Here is a 21742-nt window from a genome sequence, read left to right as displayed (position 1 = left end):
AGTTTAGCTTGGTTTGTTTGGTTTCAACTGTGGAGGCTTCTCCCTATAAGTAAGGGTGAACAGCCAGGGCTTGAAGCAAGGAGTGAGAGTGCAAGGCACAGAGTTCTCATAGCTACCTAAGCTAACAGAAGTTCTTCTCCTTCAATGTTTTCTATTTTGTAATTTTTCTTTTTAATTTTGTCTGTATTGAGTCTCATGGAAAAAGGCAAACAGTGAGATTTGTAAGAAAAAGCCATAGAGCGAAAAAAGGCAGAGTATGCAAAATTAAAAGAAAAAGCCATAGATGTCCTTAGAGGTCCTTTGTACATCTGTGTTGTGTTTCATGATTCTGTGGGAATTTCCTTGCAAGTGGGTTAGTACTTAGCAGTTGAAAGCTTGGCATTGACCAAGTCAAGTTCAGGATTGGAGTTTAGATTATGGACTTGTCCCGGATAGGAAGGGTAGTTCCTAGGGAGAATTGGTGTTTGTAATCAAGGATGATTATAGTGAAATTCCATCATTGTTGTGATGGAGACTGGATGTAGGCTGCACTGCACTTAGCAGCTGAATCAGGATATATCTTGGTGTAATCTTCTCTTTCTTCTACTCCATTTCTGTTTCTGCTGCCCAAGAGATAAAACTGAAAAATATCTCGTGCCGGTTGACGAGACAAAAAAAAAAAGTCTCGTGGCTGGGTACGAGACAAAAGAAAAAGTCTCGTGGTTGGGTACGAGACAAAAGGCAAAAAGTCTCCAGAAGTTGTTTCAAAGACCAGCAAATGTTATTAAGTGAAAAAGGGGCTAAGATTCAACCCCCCTTCTCTTAGCCACTGAAAACCATCAGACAGAACTATAAAAATTTTAATCCTAACTAAAACACAATAATTCTACAAAGTTAAAACAAAGTAAACATGTTCGAAATTTGTTATTTTTTTTTTACTCTCTTTTTTTTTTCTATTTTTTTGGTGATTTTTTTTTCTTTTGCAGACTCTGACTTTAAAATATAATAATTTCAGAAAACAAGAGATCAAATAAGAAAATTGGAGTTTTCGATTTTTTGTGACTCTAAAGTAAATTTGTAAAAATAGAAGATAAAAACAAAGAGACTAAACAAGAATCTATAAATGTATAAATAAATAAGAATTTACCTATTACCTGTAACTAATACTAAATGATAAGAAAATACAGATGAAATTGAAAGACTAAGAAAAGACAGCGAAAATATAAAAAGATAGATAAAGATTTTCCTACTAGACCTCTAAGAAATTTGTTCTTAGCAACCTAGGTTAACAGAAGGGTTTTTTCTACTAAACCTTCAAAGAACCTGTTATTGACAACCTAGATCAAAGAGTTGGAAATTGAAAGAACTAACACTAAGAATTATCTTTAGACTGGATCCTTCAAATTTCTTCATGCAACAAGCAAAGTAAATCACTCACCTCACTTGATCACACATAAAAAGCGTGCATATTAACACCTAAAAAATTTATTCATCAAAAGTTCTTTAAAATGACTCACAAAAGTATTTCAATAGATCCCTAATATATTAACCCAAACGTGAGTCAAATCTTTTTAAATATGACTCTAAAATTAAAAGATATGATAACTAATTTAAATAAGATTTGATCTTATTAGATTAGATCAGATTTTATTTAAATTTAAAATTTCTAAAAATACTACTAAACAAATTAAAATTAAATCAAATCTTCTAATAAATTAGTCACCAAAAAAATCTTCTAATAAATTTTAACAACAGATAATTTATGCCTTCCACTAAATTTAAAAAGCATTATTAGATTTTTTTGCACTCTCAACTAGTCCAATGAGACTTGTCCTTTCTCCCTTGGCCGACAGTTGATAGATTTTCTCATGTATGAGGGTGCCAAGTTTTCAAAATTTTTCTTGAGCTTCTTTGCATGTTCTTTAAAATGGAACTTTTTAGAAGTGTGAAATCTCCATTTTATCCATTTGTCTTTAGATGTCGATTATCAAGATCATGATATTGAGGTGTGAGCTTAAACACAAATTAGAATCCTAATCCCCCATCTCTGTCCTCCTTCATGTAGGCTCCCTCATTAATAATCACCACCATGTGACCCCCATTACCGTCGACAGAGACCTTGAACCCAAATCGCTTATCTCTGTCCTCCATCAAATGAGCCCCTTATCATCTCATGCCCTTAATATTAATCTTGAACCCCAAACCACATTGTCTCTTTTATATTAATACATAAAAGATAAAACATTTTTTTTTTACATTTTTAATGCATCGAACCATTTCAATCCAACTAAATCGTTTTGAAAAATTAAAGTCTTTGAATTTAGTACTAAACATATCTAATCAATTCCTATTTTGTATGTATTCAAAAAAAACTTTTCAATTTTCAAACAAAATCAATTCCAAGTTCAAGGAGTCCAAATATACCCTTGGAGAATTAACACCAATGTTTTTATTTCAAATACTTTTTCAGGATAAAGCTTTTGCCTTCATCCGTAATTTCCACTATTCACTAGCTAACTCAATGAAAATACCGAGATTTGTTTCTTGATGAAATTGCAACAAATACTAAACTGCAACACATATATATGCCACATCTAAAATTTAATAAACTATTTGATTATCTTGCCAATAAAAGGACAAAAGATGAATGCAGAAGCCAATGAGTTATAGCTCAAATGGCATAGTCTTCCCATACTCATCTAAGAGGTTGCGGGTTCGAGTTTCCTATCTTTGGGAAAAAAAAAAAAAAGATGAATGCAGAAACCTTATGCATCAAAAGGTACTTTTAGAAAAAAGACTGGCAATTCTGCATCTGTTAGGCTGCATGATAACACAGTTTTTCTTTTTCTTTTTTTATTTATTTTCTTTTTTTGGGGGGGCAAAATCATGTTGTAGTTCAGGCATCTTTGCCAGTGTTTTCCCCTAATTCCATGTTCAGAGCTTCGGCTAGGATCTTCTCCCTATTCTTCTTCTGTCTGTCTACAGCAACCATATATAGGCCTAGACAAGTATAGTCATTAATAACAATAAACACAAGCTTATAATTGAACAAATTCAAGAAAAAATTAACACTATAATTAAACATGGTTGAAATTAAGAATTTAAGATTATAATTTTTTTGGTTGCCCACGGTATCCCTCAACCCGAAAGGCTAAGGACTAATCTGTCGCGGATCGGAACTCCATTTAAGGGTCTGCCGCTGGCCAATGGATTGCTGCATGCACAAGACGAGATTCGAACCCTCGACACTTGCTTAAGTGGACGAGTGAGCTAACCACTCGACCAACCCAAGTTGGTTAGATTATAATTGAATAATGAGAATAATCTATCTATCTATTTATAATATATTAAAACAGAACACAAAGTAATCTCCTAATGCATTATTAATCTTATAGTTTTCTAATACTATGCCACGTAAGCATAAGTAATTTGTTTGGCACAATTTGCTTACTACTTATCTAATTAAATTACGTTTTAATTTTTTTGTTCTAACTCCTCTTGTGTCTCATTAATATAACTTTGGATTCTTTTTTACTTTTCTTCTCACTCTCATTACATTTATTTTTATTTAGGTTACTCTATACTTTTAATTAGTTTTTTATATATCTTCAATGTTAATAATATTTCTCTTTAATAGGTATTGTACGAGATGTCTCCGGTACATATTGAAGGGTGGATCGGGAACCTGCGGGCAAGGCTGGAACCGGATTGCTTGACTGGAGCGATGGGGGGAGGTACCTGCAAAGACACTCTGACGCTCAAGTCAGAATGGATCTAAGAGGTAGAAAGTGTGAGGAATGAATGAATACCTGGAGGGACCTGGGTCCTCTTATTTATAGGTGGTGGTGAATATCTTATCTTATCTTATTTAGCTAAGATAAGAGAGATATTTGGGTTAGAGGCTTTGAAGGGCCGGTTTTTGGGCCTTCGGGTTGAAGCGGGTTGTCCCCGGGTAACCGGATATGCGGGATCCGTGGGTCGGATCCGTAACAGGTATAAATATAATTTATCATCTTTTTTATACTCACTTCTTATGTTTATTATATAAGATTATAACTTAGGATTCTTTTTCACTCACGCATAATTCATCCTCTTATTTTATACTCACTTTTTCTTATGTTTACTATATAAATCATATTCACTTCATACATCTTCTCTATCTCCTCTTTTCATATAATTTTATGCCTCTTATTCTTTTTCCTCCATTCTTACTAATGTTTTGCACAAGTATTTGAAGAATTCGGTTGATTACCAAAACTCTTTTTGTTTGTTTGTTAAACATATGTATCAAGTAATAAATTCCTAAAACACTAGACCTTTATAATTTTTTAGATTTTTTTTTAATTTTGATCTAATTGTATTCATTAGTTATAACATTCATAAATTATTTTTTCTTTAAATAATTTATATTTTTTAATATCATGTAGTTGTAATATGTTAAAAATATATGGTACTATCGTGAGTCATGAAAAATAAAATTAGAAAATTGAATGTTAATTTCAATTATATATCATGTGGTTTACAAATTCTTTTTAAGTTTTTTCATTTAGTCTAATTGTATTCATTAATTGTATTCATTTTATGGATCTAATTCTAGTTAAAACGGTTTGAAACTAAGAATTTAATATTATAATTAAACAAAGATTTTTCCTATAAAATTTCGTATGTTTTGGTTACACAGCAGATATTGCTTGAAAATTAATTTTACAATAGCCATATTTATATAGCAAAAAAAAAGGACTCAGTCCATTAGTACATTATATACACAATTTCTGTATAATAACCGATTATATCATAAATAATTTATTCATAGAATTCTAACAGTCCACCTCAAGCTTGAGCTAAGACTGAATGCACCAAGCTTGTTACATAAATAAGTTATTCTAAGACCTCATAAGACTTTAGTTAAGAGATCTACCAAGTGATCATTTAATTTGACAAAGCTAGTAGCAAAGTTATTAGAGAGTATCTTTTGTCTAGTGAAATGTCAATCAATCTCAATGTGATTAGAAGCAATGTGCAAAGCCGTCTAGTTGTCACATACAAGTGTCTTAAGGTTTGATTATCCTACATTTGAGTTTTGCAGGAAGTTGTTTCAGCCACATAAGCTCACATGAGATCAATGCCATAGCACAATATTCTACTTCTGCACTAGATCTTTCAACCACATCCAAATTTCGACTTCTCCAAGAAATAAAATTGCCAGCAATGAGGACACAATAGCTAGAGGTAGAATGTCAATCAATCGAAAAACATGCTCAGTGGCACTAGAATTTTAACAATGCTGATATCACTGAAAAAGATCAGCATACTTTGCAAGGGATAATGTGGATTGGTTTGGAGTAGTTGAGGTGGTGGTGGGATTTGTTTGAGCAACATTAATCGCCCGTGGCAGGAGACCACGAAAAATCTAAAATTTACAAATAGTATGACCCAAATAATGGTAGTGATAGCATTCTGGGCATTGGCGGCCACCAAAAAAATGACGCGACCAATAGCTCGGGAGACAAAGGCAAATGAACTAATGGTAGGCTCAACAGGAGGTTTTGAGGAATGCAAAGTAGAGAGACCCCAGATTGTATTATTAAGGGAGGGAATAGTCGTGGACCCAAAAATTAAATCACAGGTTGAAGAGTAATCGAGGCAATACATATAAGGCTAGAATCATAAAGAATGAGATACTTTGTTCCAACTCTTTTTCTATAGTTGTTGCAGGAGGCAACAATTCATTGAAATCATGGAGAGCACCATGAATTTTTGCCAAATAAGAAGACATAGGACCATCAACTTGACAAGGGCAATGACATTCATGAGGCCTTAGCAAACTATATAGGACCACTGAGTGTCATTAGTATAAAGGGCCTTTAGCCTGCATCTAGACGACTTAACAAATGACGTGCACAAAAAAATTGCTTAATAAAGGGATGGATGGTGCTCTTGATGAGGCTGCAAAGTTGCGCATCAATTTTAGCCTGTTTGGGAATAGTACGCCAAAACATATCAAAATACCATGAGTCATATAGTTATTACCATCCAATTTGTCTATGGTAAAGGGTACACTAACATAATTAGTGAAAAATGGGAGTTTTTGCAGTGGAAGTAGAACTTGCAACAGCCATGAGAACAAAAAGGAATGACCAGTAGAGAGGGAAAGAAATAAAAAAATCCAGGGGCAAAAACGAAAATAAAAAAGGGCAAGGTCAAACATGATCGGATGAGAAAAATAATCGGATCTGAAAAGTCGACAGTAAGGTGAGCACGATGGTAGCTGTGGCAATGGAACGAGACCGTGAATGCGCAAGCAAAAGGGATGGCGGTGGGTGTGCTGCAAGGAGAAGAATTGGCAAGTGAAGGGGTGTCAGAAGGCGGACAGAAGTTCTGGTTTAAAGGCTGAGCAGCACATGCCGACACAACTCCAATGACATAAGCGTTGTGGAACCTACAATGGAGGAACTGGTGGAGGAAAGCTAAAAAATAAAAATACAACAAAAGGTGCTGCCAGAGTAACTCGCTTGTATAGGGCAGGAGAGGTTCTAGCAACTGAAAAGACGCACGATAACAACGGGAAAAGAAAATGAAAAAAAGGACCGTGTGTCCCCTTGGCACACGAACTAAATAAGCCTCTTTAAACACTGGATACCATGGTAAATGTGAGAGGGAGAGAAAGACATAAGAATTCTTGTGTGTTGGTTACACAGCAAAGGCAAGTTTATACAGTTTGGTAGAAGGAATCTATACACAATTACAGGATATGCACAATTAACTATCATATCATAACGGACCATATAATATCCTAACTCATTTATTCATAGATATTCTAATATCTCCAACGAAGAAGAAATTTAGAAGAGAAAAATATATTTACAATTGGAAAAAGTCAAGAAGAAAATAAGATTAATTAAACATAAATTTTCTCCCATTAAAAAGGGAAAAGACAGATTTCAAATCATAGTTTCTTGACAGTTTAACAAATTTGGCGAAATAAAAATCCATCAAAACAAAGTCAAGAATGCTTACCAGCAGCACTTCCAAGAGCACAAGCCCAAAGAATTCTCATGGACCACTTGTCCCCGACAACTCCTCTGGCTCCCATGTCATCAAGAGAAGGGAAGAAGCTTTGGTCTGAAAGGCAAGGTAAGATGGGGAATTTTATGGATGAAATACTTAGCCAAGTAAAATAAGTAAAAACTTGCTGATCTATCTATTCGTGAATATCAAATCTTCATCACAGAGGGTGAAGAGCTATGGTTTAGCCAAATAAAAAGATAGCAAAAATTGTAAAAGAACTCAAGAATTTCATTCAAAGAATGAGAAGATATGTTCAAGAGCACCTCTCTAACTTAAAATATTCTTTTCTTCCACACTCAATTATCAACTATTTTCCCATGCATTCCCCATTACCCCCACTTTCCTCCTCAAGAATTATCATTCGCAACATAAACATAACATGGTCAATAACTTAGTCAAACAAATAAAGTTTATTTGAAGGATTAGTTCCCACAAGACATAACTCTAGACTATTCATTAATCAATACTTAGTTACAAACTCTCAGACAACTAGATAAATTTTAGAATAGAATCCTACAACAAACCTATTCATACTATATAAATGCTGAAGAATGACATGAAAACTTAGAACTTGGGTTTCTCCCACACTCAATTGTAAACAGTGCATTCTACGGAGTACACAAACACAAGCATATTCTGATATATTCATATAATTAGGAAATAAAATATTCAAAATAAAGCATGAAGAGCTGAGGAAGGAATATAAGAATACAAGATTCTATCCCATCATTTAGCAGACACCAAAATAAATAAATACATGAAAAGATAAAATCAAATAACAACAAAAACAAATTCCACACTTTCAAACGAGAGAAATTATCCACCGTGAATTCAATAACATAGACATAGACTTAAACCCAACAGAATGGAGAATGGGTCCCGGAACGCAGTCCCAACACACGAAACGAACTCTCAATTGATATTGAAAAACGTAGAAGACAGAGTCCATCTTCAATCAATAGAAACCACGCTACTATCAGCAAACGATTGATTGAAAAAGGGAAGAAAAGGGATTACCTCAGTTACTCTAGAAAAGACTTTGCTCACCGCAGGAATGAAAAATGTGTCCACTTTCCAGGTAGTATTCTTGTGGCAACGGATCGGGTTGTCAATTTGGGGATTGTGTGAACTTATTCGGGTCAGCATTGGTGTGTTATAAGGAGAGTATATCAAGGACAGTCAAAAACAAGCCGAGTCCTATACAGAACCCGAACCCGAAGCCGATAAATCCCAACCAGTTGGAAACCCGATCCCCAACCCTTCCCTATGCTTGAACTCCCTCCCCTGAAGGGGGAAAAATCACGAGCAGGTATTCATAGCCACCAATTGCCAAGCTCGGTTACCAATGATACCCACCCACTCCTGCTAATGCCATTCGAAGAGAATACCAATGCTACACCTTCCTTCTTCTTGGATCTTCTAAGGCCGGAAAATAGATGGAGCTAGACCAAAGCTCAGAATTCCACCACAAATGAACCACAAAGAACCGGTTCATTATACCCGAGCAAGGTTCTGAAAACCGGAACGGACCGCCCGGTCCGACCGGTTGAACCGCGAACCGAAATTCATTACGATTTGGTTTAACTTATAAACAAGGTTCTAAAAATCGGACCGGTTATCAAACCGCTTTAGTCACGGGTTTACTGGTTTATTAGTCCAACCGGTGGTTCAATCGAAAAAACCGTTTTAGAATAAAATAATATATAAATTATAAATAAACATCCTAAAATATCTTCCAAATTTAAAACACTACACAAAAAATCATCAACCAAAAAGGATTTCAGATTAACTTTGTGATAAAGTACCAGAAATTTAATGGATTTCAGACTAATAACATTTATTTTTTCATCTTTACAGATGATATTAAATTCCGTATACATATACTATATATGGGTTTATTTTTTATTTTTTGGACCGAGTATTAGAAGCATTAATTATCATACACTGCACTCTTTCCCGCTACTGTTTATTGAGCTTAGCCAATAGCACTTTCAAGTTTCAATTCGTCTACCAATTAGCAGTGATTTTCTAATAACAAAGTCAAAAACCAATTGGTTGTTTTTGGTCTTTCATCATGTATGTAAGTATGTTAATTAACAGGGACAAAGCAACGTTCTAAATAACAAAATTGTTAGCATAAAAATTAATAAAGATAAACATAAGATTGATTATAATGAACAAGTAATAGTTTCACAATTTTAACATGGCCTGAAGTGATCTTAGTGGATGATCATGAACAAACTCTACTAAAAAAAGGATGGAAAACCAAAAAGAAAGAAAAACTTGGAATGCTAGAACACTGTAATTGCTATTTAGAAAATCAATATAGTAACAATGTTATTGAGTTTGCACATATATATTCAAGACTCATCCCAAGACTCCTTTTTAACAAAACTAATCTCAATTGATATACCAGATATATATTTCTTATAACTAACAGAACTTAATTTTACTAAGTGATTTCACTATCTTTTGTACCCTTTGTCAAGTATAAATTAACTAATTTAGTTAATACACAGCTCCAAACACGGCAAGTAATCTGCTTCATACACTCCTCAATAACAGTGAACTATGCTTCATAAACAACTCAAATTGTCAAAATCAAATTTCAAGAAATGCATAATTTATCAAGCATGGCAAAGCTAAGTTCTCAAACAAAATTTTAATTGAACACAGAATCGCAACATAACAGAGCATAAAATACAGCAGAGTATATCACAACAGCATTGAGCAAAGCTAATCAATAATAAATTAAACATTCAATAATTAATCAATCATTCAATAATTAATATAATATCTGAACGAAAAATAAAAACAAAAAGAAAAACAAGCATTAGCAGTGTGCAGAGAAGCCATTGCCTTCTTCGATCTGAGCAGTCTGGGCAGAGTACGAGGAAAAGTGGTTGAGCGCGACGGACGACGGTGACCAGGCGACAAGCACGATGACGGACGGAGGCAGAAGCGTGGCTGAGCAGAGGTAGACCAGACAACGGACGCGAAGAACGAGGAAGAAGCTGTGATTGGTGGATGAAGAGAGGAGTTGGAGACTTGGATCACGACGACAACGACCAGACAAGGACAGAAGCTCCTGAGCGCAACGGACAGCGGCGAAAACTATTGTAAGCTAGGGTTTCTTTTTGGGGGAAGATAGCTTCGTTTAAGAGAGTGAGAGTTGAGAGGAGTTGGAGTGAACAGAGGTTGGAGAGCTCAAGAATGAGGATGGCGCGACGGACGGCGGCAGTGTCTCCTTCCTTGCAGCAGCGGTGGAGGCTCCTGCTAGGGTTTTGTTTTTTGTTTGAGAGTGAGTTTGAGTGGAGGAGGAGACTGAACGCCGAACGCTTTCCCTTGTTGTTTTTATCCGAAACCCAAAACAGCACCGTTTCAGCAAAACTGGCCGGTCTGACCGACCGGTGCTGTTTTGGGTTTCGGATAAAAACAACAAGGGAAAGCGTTCGGCGTTCAGTCTCCTCCTCCTCTCAAACTCACTCTCAAACAAAAAACAAAACCCTAGCAGGAGCCTCCACCGCTGCTGCAAGGAAGGAGACACTGCCGACGTCTGTCGCGCCATCGTCGTTCTTGAGCTCTCCAACCTCTGTTCACCCCAACTCCTCTCAACTCTCACTCTCTTAAACGAAGCTATCTTCCCCCAAAAAGAAACCCTAGCTTACAATAGCTTCCGCCGCCGTCCGTCGCGCTCAAGAGCTTCTGTCCTTGTCTGGTCGTTGTCGTCGTGATCCAAGTCTCCAACTCCTCTCCTCATTCACCAATCACAGCTTCTTCCTCGTTCTCCACGTCCGTCGTCTGGTCTACCTCTGCTCAGCCACGCTTCTGCCGCCGTCCGTCATCGTGCTTGTCGCCTGGTCACCGTCGTCCGTCGCACTCAACCACTTTTCCTCATACTCTGCCCAGACTGCTCAGATCGAAGAAGGCAATGGCTTCTCTGCTCACTGCTAATGCTTGTTTTTCTTTTTGTTTTTATTTTTCGTTCAGATATTATATTAATTATTGAATGATTGATTAATTATTGAATGTTTAATTTATTATTGATTAGCTTTGCTCAATGCTATTGTGATATACTCTGCTGTATTTTGTGCTCTGTTATGTTGTGATTCTGTGTTCAATTAAAATTTTGTTTGAGAACTTAGCTTTGCCATGCTTGATAAATTATGCATTTCTTGAAATTTGATTTTGACAATTTGAGTTGTTTATGAAGCATAGTTCACTGTTATTGAGGAGTGTATGAAGCAGATTACTTGCTGTGTTTGGAGCTGTGTATTAACTAAATTAGTTAATTTATACTTGACAAAGGGTACAAAAGATAGTGAAGTCACTTAGTAAAATTAAGTTCTGTTAGTTATAAGAAATATATATCTAGTATATCAATTGAGATTAGTTTTGTTAAAAAGGAGTCTTGGGATGAGTCTTGAACATATATGTGCAAACTCAATAACATTGTTACTATATTGATTTTCTAAATAGCAATTACAGTGTTCTAGCATTCCAAGTTTTCCTTTCTTTTTGGTTTTTCATCCTGTTTTTTAGTAGAGTTTGTTCATGATCATCCACTAAGATCACTTCAGGCCATGTTAAAATTGTGAAACTATTACTTGTTCATTATAATCAATCTTATGTTTATCTTTATTAATCTTTATTAATTTTTATGCTAACAATTTTGTTATTCAGAACGTTGCTTTGTCCCTGTTAATTAACATACTTACATACATGATAAAAGACCAAAAACAACCAATTGGTTTTTGACTTTGTTATTAGAAAATCACTGCTAATTGGTAGACGAATTGAAACTTAAAAGTGCTATTGGCTAAGCTCAATAAACAGTAGCGGGAAAGAGTGCAGTGTGTGATAATTAATGTTTCTAATATTCGGTCCAAAAAATAAAAAATAAACCCATATATAGTATATGTATATGAAATTTAATATCATCTGTAAAGATGAAAAAATAAATGTTATTAGTCTGAAATCCATTAAATTTCTGATACTTTATCACAAAATTAATCTGGTTAATCTGAAATCCTTTTTGGTTGATGATTTTTTGTGTAGTGTTTTAGATTTGGAAGATATTTTAGGATGTTTATTTATAATTTATATATTATTTTATTCTAAAACAGTTTTTTTGATTGAACCACCGGTTGAACCAGTTGAACCAATAAACCAATAAACCAGTGACTAAAACGGTTTGATGATCGGTTCGATTTTCAGAACCTTGTACCCGAGTGGCTGTGCGACCGAATATTGCGCACAAGGAACATCAAATTCTTCTTCACTCGGGATATATCCCTGCCTCATCCGAAATTTGTTTGGGACTTGAAGCCCTCAAACTGGAGTAAATACCCATAGTAGTTCCTGAGATTCACGCAATTACTCATAGTAATCCCTAAGATTTTGAATTCCCTATTGTAGTCCTCCAGATAGAGCTCCGAGCACTCAAATTAGTCCCTGGTCATATTTCAGGTGATGACTCATCACCGGAACGCTGACGTGGCCTAGGATTGCCACGCTGGACTGCTGCCAACGGCTAGCTGAGCTGGCTAAGTTCCAATTTTTACCCAGATTGGTCCCTCGTAGTATAATTAACCCTAAATCCCCAAATTCTCATACACCTCCCCTCTTCGTCTTGTTCACCTCTTCTTCTTCCTCTTCCATACAATTGTTCCTGTTCATGCACTCTCATCCGGGATTGTTACTGATGTCGATGATTGGTGGAGGTAGCACTGGGGGTGGAAGCTCTGTTCGTTTCCCATCTAGCTGGAATCGGAGTAGAACGCAAACGAAGAGCAGAAGATCGGCGCCGCCAGAATGGTGCGGCTGTGGCTGTAGGCCAGTTCTCAGATGGTCTGGCACAGATTCGAATCCGAACAAACCGTTCTATGGCTGCCCCAATTATAATGTAGGTTAGAGTAATCACTTTTGTTGCTGTTATTCTCCTCCCCTGACTGTTCTTGTGTTGTTATGCCTCCCCTGACTGTTTTTGTGCTGTTCCTCTCCAAACTTTGATCCTTTATTGGTTGCAGACAAGTGGGAAGAGATGGTGCGGGCTTTTTGTGTGGGCAGATTCTGTGAATGAGGAACAGGTTGAAAAGTCAGAATCGTGTGGTGATGAAGTGAAGATCAACGTTGATTGGAGGCTTCGAAGGTTGGAGGAGGATGTCCAGATGCAAAAAGTGATGACCCAGTTGTTAGTGTTAGGTGTGTGTGTATTGACAGTGTTGTTGGTGATCCTGTATTGTAAATGATGAATGAATTGGTGGTTTTGGGTTCCTTGTTATCAACATTTGTAAAAATCTGCTTCTTGATGGAATGAAAAGTTTTACTAACTATGAAATTGTTGTTAATTTAAATTCCATTGTGTATGAAAAAAATAAAGAAACTGCTTCTTGAATGGTAAAGCACATAGCATAGCATATTAACATAAATTCCATTGTCTATCAAGAAACAACAAAAGTTGACTGTAAAAGGCAGCCTAGAAACCATGTTGCTGCTATCAGTAGTTTCATCAACAGCAAGGCCAAGGCATACCAAAAAGGCCTTTGCATCACAGTTTACCATCTAGTCATTATACGATGGAAAATACTAATAACAAAACACAAAACAGAAACTCCTAAGTACATATATCTAGTATTCAATTCTTCTTTCTTGGAGGCCTAAATCCTGGCGTTGGGATGAACTGCATCAAGTTGGCAAACTTTGAAGATGTTGCTGAAGATGCACCCTGCAAGGGATTCACCGTTGGTGCGGTTGGCTGATTAGAGGATCGTCTTCGTGGTGACAGCTTGGAAGGTCTTTTCGGTGCAGGATCCTATAGGAGAAATAAGTGGCATTAACTACTATTTATGCATGGAAATAACAACATACTCAAATGTAAAATTTTAGTTACCTTTTCAGAATCCTCTTGCTCAGAAGCAGAAGGCTGAGTTAATTCGATCTCCTGGGGATTGCTTCCCAAATCTGCTTGGCCAGACACGTGTTGGGGCTGATGAACCGGCTTCTCAGGCACAGTATGAAATTCATCATTTTTCTTCTTCTCAGCTGCCTTGGCGGCAGCGGCAGCGGCTGCTGCTGCAGCAGCAGCAGTAGCAGCATCAGCATCTTTTTTCTTTTTGCAGCCTCTCTTTGTATGCCCCTTATCACCACAGTAACTGCATGTAAATGCACCCAGCTGTCTCTTTAGGTGTACACCATCTGCAGTGTTGCCTGAGAGTTTTGGGTCAACTTTAGGCTTCTTAGTTCCAGAAGCACTCTTCTCGTCCGCATCCATCCTCCGCTTCATCTTTAGTTTTCCAGGTTTTGTCTTGATTTTAGGGGCATGTGGCCTGTTACAGTCCTCTGCTTTTTCCCACAGTGGTTGACCCGGAATTGGATTAATGTGGTGGTTATAAGTTTCCTTGTATGACTCCATGGTCAGCCATCTGTGACAAAAGTCTTCTGGCTGTTTGTTCACACGAGACAGGGCAGCACAAGCGTGCACACACGGGATACCTGCAGGTGCCAAACAGTGAGAGGAACCATGATAATAGTTATGGCTGAAGAAAGTAAAATGCATAAACACAATTAACTTACCCGTTAGCATCCAAAATTGGCATGTGCACAGTCTCTTTCCTATGTCCACAACATGGTTGGTTGGATGTCTGTGCACCTCAAATTTTTCGTATCCGTTATCCCCAGTCCAAATAGGCTTCCAATGCTTGGATTCTTTCCTCACCTTCTCCAGCCTGCTCTTTATAACAGGTGTGAGCTTCCCGGTGTGATTCTGCAGCTTCACCTTGTTTTTCGCTATGGTTCGCATAACAAACATCCTTACCTCCTCCAGCAATGTTATGATGGGTTTGGCTCGTGCATCCTTGATCTTAGCATTGAACACTTCGCAGGCGTTGTTACAGATGCTATCCAATTTCGGCTTATGACTGAATAAGCTTCTGGTCCAAGCATTCATAGGCCACTTCTCTAAGTATGCCCAGGCATCCTCATTTAACCTTTTGATCTTCTCCATTCCATCCCTGAATTCTTGGTATGTTGTTGCCCTTGCACATTCCCACAGAAGTCCCCTTAGCTGTAAGTCCTTCCAGTTCTTGTTGAAATTTTTCCATAAATGCCAGACGCAGAAACGGTGATGCACATCAGGCATCACCGCTTTCACTGCTGATATCAGTCCCTACCAAATTCAGTAAATGTTAGACACATAATCGTCCCTGACATTATAATCGTTACACATAATAGTCCCTAACATTTGATTAACATCCCCATAATAGTCCCTATAATTGAGGGTCGTGACCCATAAAGGTCCCTAGCGTTTAATAGAACAGCTCGATTAATGACAAAACCAGTAATTACAAGTTCTCTATAAGATGCACTACAATCATAATGAAAGCACAATTCTTCAAGCAAGCATAACAGCACACCTAATAAGTAACCATGAAGATCCAATCATCTCACAGTCTATACAGATAAGCAAAACAGCAAAATTCTTAACAAAATAAATAACCATCATACTCGAATGGAAGCTACAATTATTCAAGTAAGCATAACAGCAGAAATCTGAATTCCCTTATAACTAACCACCAAAATCCAATAATCCAATGATCAAAGGTCTTACACTAAAAGCTAACCAGCCAAATCTAATGAAAGCACAATCATTCACAGAAAGCATAACAAAACAATTCTTAATATAAGATCACATAAAATCAAATAGAGACATTCAAATTAAGTCACACCTTTTGCATATCCGATATGAAGCACCAGTCATGCTCTTTATAATGACCCAAGTCCTGATGAAGTAGCTCGAGAAACTATCTCCATGTCTCTGTATTCTCCACTCTGACAATAGCCCAGGCTATGACATAGATATGATGATTAGCATCTAACCCCACGGCTGACAAAATCTGTCCACCAAACCGGGTCTTCAGGAAAGCACCATCCAAACCTATCAAAGGACGGCAACCAGCCTTGAACCCGTTTTTGCAGCCACTTAAGCATATATACATTCTATCAAAGGTAACTTCACCATCTGGTTGGGGGGTGGTGCATATTTGTATAGTGGAACCGGGATTAGTCTTCAACAGCGTCATACCATAATCCCTAACCATCCTATATTGTTCTTTTTCATCCCCATACACTACACTTCTTGCATCCATTAATGCCCTGGATATTGAGTTTTTATTCAGAGTCAAGTCAAACCGTGTCTTGAAGTAAGTTGTAGCCTCGCAGTGTCTAAAATTTGGATACTTTCTCACCTTCTTCACAAGCTTGCTGCATACCCAATTCCTGTTGGCAGCCCTATTCTTGTCCTCTCTTGGGCAAGTGTGGTCATCATTGAATGTCTTAATTTGTCAACATGTGTCTTCATGGTCTCTTGATGCATAAGCCACCCATGGGCACTCTTTCACCTTACACACCGCCCTGTACCTAATGTTATCATTTTTCACTATCTTTATGCTCCTTCCCTCTTGGATTGTATATTCTCTCACAGCTTCTCTAAATTCCCATTTAGTTTCGAACTTCATGCCTACCTCAAGGTGCAGCTCTCCAAACCTTGCACCCTCCCTAAACAGCGAATTTGCCTCTTCAGATTCATTTCCTTCCTCCAGCTCATCTTCTGAGTTTGGAGGCGTCTTCATCTCCTCCGAGTGCCAAGAATTGGTGCCATCTGAGTCAACACCTGGGTCTAGGTCATCCTCTACCCCTTCATGAACACAACCCACAAACCCAAGGTCAACCTCAGCGTCGCTCACCTCCTCCACCAAACCATCGTCTTCATGTAATATCTTCTCCTTCCCTTTACCTAGTGGACTAATATTTCTCTTACCCACCGTAGCATGTATCATGTTTCTCCTAATCCTACTCCCAGTTTTAGGATCAATCCCTGTAGCCTCAGATTCAGAGGAACTACCCTCATCCGGACCTGGCTTGAACATGCTATCCTCTTCACTATCAGAGGAATCAGAAGATACATCAAAGGGAACTTCATTGTTAAACACTTTGCTAGTAAATCCTCTAGCAGCAGACCGTGTGCAGGGTCTCCTGGAAATACTTGGTCTCTTAAACAGTTTCTGCTTCTTGCTCCTATCTGATTTGGTGTTCTGACTGGATTTCGTGGGCTGGCTGATTTTGGTGGGCTTGGTGAGCTGGGTGGGCTTGGTGGGCTTGGTGACTTTTGGGGAGTTGTTCTTCTTCACAGGTTTGGTTGTCTTGGAAGGATTGGCAGTTTTGGAGTGTGATGGTTGTGATTGCCGTGGAGATGTTCTGTTTTTTTTGGGACTGGATTTGCAAGAAGTGTTGGGTACAACCTTAGGGATAGGAGGAGCAACTATGATTGCATGAGTCTCTGTAACTGGGGGACTCACATCAGTATCTGTACCTGCATTACATCCCTCTCCACCATGATCATCCAAGTACACAACTGTGTTATCTCCCTCTAACACCTCCGGCACTGACACTGTATGCTCGAAATATATATCAATCAATCCCTCATTTGTCCTAGCACAATTCACCATCTCTCTTATCTCTATGTCACTGTTTACATTTCTCAACCCCTTCTCCAAACATTTTCCAGGAACATACCACCAGCACTGTTTAATGTCATTGTACCCAAGCTCCCTATGGTAGTTCCTTATGTAGAACACATCCAAAGTATCAGTGTCTAGATCACCTAAACAGGCCTTATTGTCCGGAGAATATATCATAATTCCTTCTGCATTTTTTTTGAAGTCACCCCCATGATGAAACATGATGTCCAACTTCTCCTCCATCTGCAAGAAATTTAAAATTTTTACAATACATAGGGAGAATTTGAAAGCCTACTCATGCATTAAAAAGGAAAAATAATCACCACAAGAAAACTTTTTTTTTCAAACCTCCATACTAATCCCTGTTTCTTCCCTGTTTCATTGGTATTACAGCAACCCCACAAACCCCAACCAACATTCAAACCCTAGACACTACAATGACACCAAAACTCCAGAACCTCAACAACACTGACCAATGCTATCATCAAACAATACTGTATTCAAAATGCAAACTTAAAAAAAAAAAAAGGTTACCTTGAGTCCGATCACAACGTCAGAACCTCGTCTTTGTGGTGAACAAAGGGAAGGGAAGAGCAACAACAACTTCTGATTAGATGACTTCCTCTCTCAAATTTTTGTTAACCCAGCACATACAACCCTACGGCTACGCCATTGTTGGGGAGATGAAGAAGAACTCAGAAGGTGGAAGAAGAAGAGACGAAGTGTTTGTGTTGGTGGAGAAAACTGTTTTTCATATTAAGTAACAACTATACGGCGTCGTTTTTGGCTTTCAAGGGCGCCAAACCCAAAACGACGTCGTTTTGGACATGTCCCACGTGGCAATCCTAGGCCACGTCAGCGTTCCGGTGATGAGTCATCACCTGAAATATGGCCAGGGACTAGTTTGAGTGCTCGGAGCTCTATCTGGAGGACTACAATAGGGAAATCGAAATCTTAGGGATTACTATGAGTAATTGCGTGAATCTCAGGGACTACTATGGGTATTTACTCCCTCAAACTGCGATGATAAGGAGCGAGAAGATCAAGAATTTCGAATTTGAGTTTACCAAACAAACCCGGAGACACCAAACGCAACCCAACCTAGTTCTAAACTACTCATCTCCCTCTTCTCTATAAGACCTTGCATCCTTTCATCTACCCGGATATCCTTGCATTTCTCTATAAGAACTTCGCTTAGCTTCGCATCATGAAAAACGCGTGAGCCAGTGTTTGGGGATTTTGTAATCTAATATTAATCTTTGTGAAGGAATTTCCAACTGGAGTGGGTAACTGAAAATAAAAGGAAGAAATCTTGCTTTTCAAAACTCAATTCAGGTCGGTAACTTATTGGGAAATAATAGGACATACACAAATCAAAGTGAAATGTCACAAAAAAAAAAAGCTAAAAATTATAGATGCTGCTACAACACACATCTAAAGTCATTTTCACAATAATTTTATGTCCAAAAGCAATAAGAACAAAAGGAGAATTTTAAGGGCGGAAAATAAATTAAATAAAATACAAAAAGAACTATTTGGAAAGGTTTGGTTCCACAAATAGTGGAGCTGTTTACTTGGTTTGTGTTGATAGGCAGGGTGAATACAAAGGATAGGTTGAGTCGTTTTGGCATTATTAGACAGGAAGATAACGTATGTGTTTTATGCAATAATGATGTGGAATGGGTACATCACTTGTTTTTAGACTGTGCATTCGCTTGGCAGGTGTGGAGTGCTTGAAAATCAGGACGTGGATACCAATGGTCTTGCCCGGGTACGATGAAAGAGCATTTTCTAAGTTGGACAGAGGAATCGAGGAGTACGGAGGCTCGAAAGCAGTGACTAAGGTGTTTTAGCGCAATTATTTGGAATATATGGTTGGAAAGAAATAGGCGGATCTTCCAGAATCAAAGCAAAGATGTTGCACAAGTTATCCACATGTCCGCGACCAGCGTTAATGAATGGAAAGGTGTTGATCCTCTGGGTTGTTGATGGCTATGCCGAAGATGACACCGGGACCTTATCATGTTACTGCTTCTTGTAGGCTTGTGGTGGTTTTCTAGTTCTTTGCTCTACGTTATTGTGTTGAGCTCTTGATTTTGTGTTAGTTCTTTTAGTAGGTTTGTGGTGTATTGCTAGTTCTTTTTGCTCACTTTATTGTGTTGAGCTCTTGTTTTAAAAAAAAAATACAAAAGAAACGGCAGCAAAAGGAAACAAATCCAAATGATAGAGAGAACACATAACAAAAAGGGATAGAACAGAAGAAGAAAGTGGAAGTCATTTCCAATAATATTAAAAATTGAATCCTCAGATCTTCACATCCCATGATTTTTTAAAGAAATCAAATCCCCGGAAACTCGTGAAGTGAGAAAGTGGAAGTAATCATATTAAAAGTGAATAGAATTATGAAAGATGAATGAACCTGGAGACTGACCCTTAACAATTGCCTCTCGAAAGGCAGCTTCCTCAAGATAGCCTTCTGCTTCTGAGAAATCACTGTCAACACTTGAGCAATGAACAGCCTCACAACCTTGCTGCAACAAAAAAAAAACCCCAAAATGAAAATGGCATTAACACAAACACCTTAAATGCATAAGCAATCAAACTGTTAAAGAAAGAAAGCAACCCATCAAAGAACAGATCTTTTACATCTTGGAGGGCTTATTGAGGGCACCACCAGTGACCTTGGCGACACGGAGCAAAGCAAGCTCGCTTTCAGATCCTTGAGCCACTGATCCAGAAGCAAGGAAGCACCAAGAGGGAAGAGCCGAAGAGGAAAGACCATTAACACGGTTGTGCGTGTGAAACTGGATTGTGGATTCACCAATTCAGTCATAGATGAGGTTTTTTTTTTTTTTAATTTTGGATTTTAAATTGAATATAGATTTTTAGATAAATAAGTTACTTAATAGATATTAATTACGTTACTTTTGAGTAAACGTAATTTTAGTCACCAAAAAAAACGTAATTTAAACAATACATAAGTTAGGGCCAGTTTTAGTAAACATATTAATTATAAATAAGTTACTTAATACAGATTAAAATTACGTTATTTTTGAAAAAATAATTTAAACAATAAATAGTTATATTAAAAATTGTTTATAAATAAATTATTTTGTATTTAAGTTTTTAGTTCAAAAAATACTTATTTTAAAGGAAATGTGATAAAAAGTAATAATATTATGAGAAAGGTTATTTTTTTAATTTTTTTATAAATTTTTAAATAATTTTTAAAAAAAACTATAATTTGACTTTGAAATTTGCACCAAATATTAATACTACTACTTTCATAAGTTAAAAACTCAAAAAAAATTATTTTTAAAGTTTCCAAATGAGTCTTTAAAATTATTTAAATAATTTAGATTAAAAAATCAAAATATAAAAGAAATTCAATTTGGTTTGAATTTTTTATTTAAAATTAATTTTTTTTAAATAATTTAATTTGAATTTAATTTAAATTTCAAAATCTGAATTTTTATTGTCCAACCCTAATTAAAATTAGTTTTTTTTTTAATGGTTAGATTTAAATTTGGCAGCCATCATCTTTTTTTATTCATAGTAAATGTTTGAGAATATGTTTTTAGAAGTGAGATTATGTCATCTCTATATCATCATCCGTAATTAAAGTAATATTTCACGGTCCCCATTGCTTTGTTATTTTCTTTACATTTTCTCGATTTAAATTTCTTTTTTGGTATTTATGGTATTTTTCAGTTCAACAGACTACAAATTAATTTGTCATAGATCTGAATTTTATTTAAAGGTTTACTGTTGGCCAAAAAATTATTACATGTACAAAGCGAAATTTAAATTTCTCACACTTGCTTAAACGAATAAGTGAGTTTATCACTCAATCAACGCAAATTGATTCTCGTTTCAATTTTATATCCCACACACTATAATAAATACAATAATATCTTTTCAAACAACATGACACATATCCAAATCCACAAAAATGACAAGAGGGCCTGGGTTCCAATTACGGAGCCCGTAACTAATTAGAAAATATCTTTTAAAATATGATTTATTGCAAAGTTAAATTCTTATTTAGAATTTAATTTTGATGTACTTTTAATATAAAGTAGTTTTACATATGTATTTAATTACATAATGCTACATCAATAAAAATAATTACTTTTTATATTGACCGCATAAATAGTCATTTAAAAGGACAAATCTAA

At 36.7% G+C, this 21742-nt stretch overlaps 2 protein-coding genes and 1 pseudogene across 7 annotated transcripts; all 3 read right to left on the bottom strand.

The window, feature by feature from the left end:
* Nucleotides 1-2574: 2574 nt before the first annotated feature.
* LOC107612823 (uncharacterized) lies at nucleotides 2575-20014 on the bottom strand. Of its 2 annotated transcripts, none has more exons than XM_088496638.1 (3): nucleotides 19984-20014; nucleotides 6997-7101; nucleotides 2575-2979 (listed from the first exon to the last, which is right to left on the bottom strand). In XM_088496638.1, exons 2-3 carry the CDS (start codon nucleotides 7070-7072, stop codon nucleotides 2876-2878), a joined length of 180 nt encoding a protein of 59 aa, XP_088352764.1. In that variant the 5' UTR covers nucleotides 7073-7101; nucleotides 19984-20014; the 3' UTR covers nucleotides 2575-2875. The 2 variants fall into 2 exon arrangements, with proteins under 2 accessions (XP_088352764.1, XP_088352763.1); XM_088496637.1 differs by lacking the exon at nucleotides 19984-20014 and adding an exon at nucleotides 8065-8439.
* On the bottom strand, nucleotides 13464-20245 carry LOC148550096 (uncharacterized). Of its 4 annotated transcripts, XM_088496635.1 has the most exons (5): nucleotides 20211-20245; nucleotides 19996-20095; nucleotides 14623-15214; nucleotides 13940-14541; nucleotides 13464-13861 (listed from the first exon to the last, which is right to left on the bottom strand). In XM_088496635.1, exons 3-5 carry the CDS (start codon nucleotides 15185-15187, stop codon nucleotides 13685-13687), a joined length of 1344 nt encoding a protein of 447 aa, XP_088352761.1. In that variant the 5' UTR covers nucleotides 15188-15214; nucleotides 19996-20095; nucleotides 20211-20245; the 3' UTR covers nucleotides 13464-13684. The 4 variants fall into 4 exon arrangements, with proteins under 4 accessions (XP_088352761.1, XP_088352762.1, XP_088352759.1 ...); XM_088496636.1 differs by having other exon boundaries at nucleotides 13940-15214; XM_088496633.1 differs by lacking the exon at nucleotides 20211-20245 and having other exon boundaries at nucleotides 13940-15201; nucleotides 19996-20067.
* Nucleotides 15440-19972, bottom strand: LOC110266156 (uncharacterized; annotated as a pseudogene). The gene is made up of 4 exons (XR_015895884.1): nucleotides 18099-19972; nucleotides 15774-17807; nucleotides 15619-15677; nucleotides 15440-15498 (listed from the first exon to the last, which is right to left on the bottom strand). The product of XR_015895884.1 is annotated as an uncharacterized LOC110266156 (transcript).
* Nucleotides 20246-21742: the final 1497 nt, after the last annotated feature.

Source organism: Arachis ipaensis, chromosome B8 (genome assembly GCF_059453495.1).
Source record: "Arachis ipaensis isolate K30076 ecotype BB chromosome B8, ASM5945349v1, whole genome shotgun sequence".
Taxonomy (NCBI): Eukaryota; Viridiplantae; Streptophyta; class Magnoliopsida; order Fabales; family Fabaceae; genus Arachis; species Arachis ipaensis.
The sequence above is the reverse complement of the archived record's forward strand: the minus strand, read 5'-3'. Positions and strand labels throughout refer to the sequence as shown.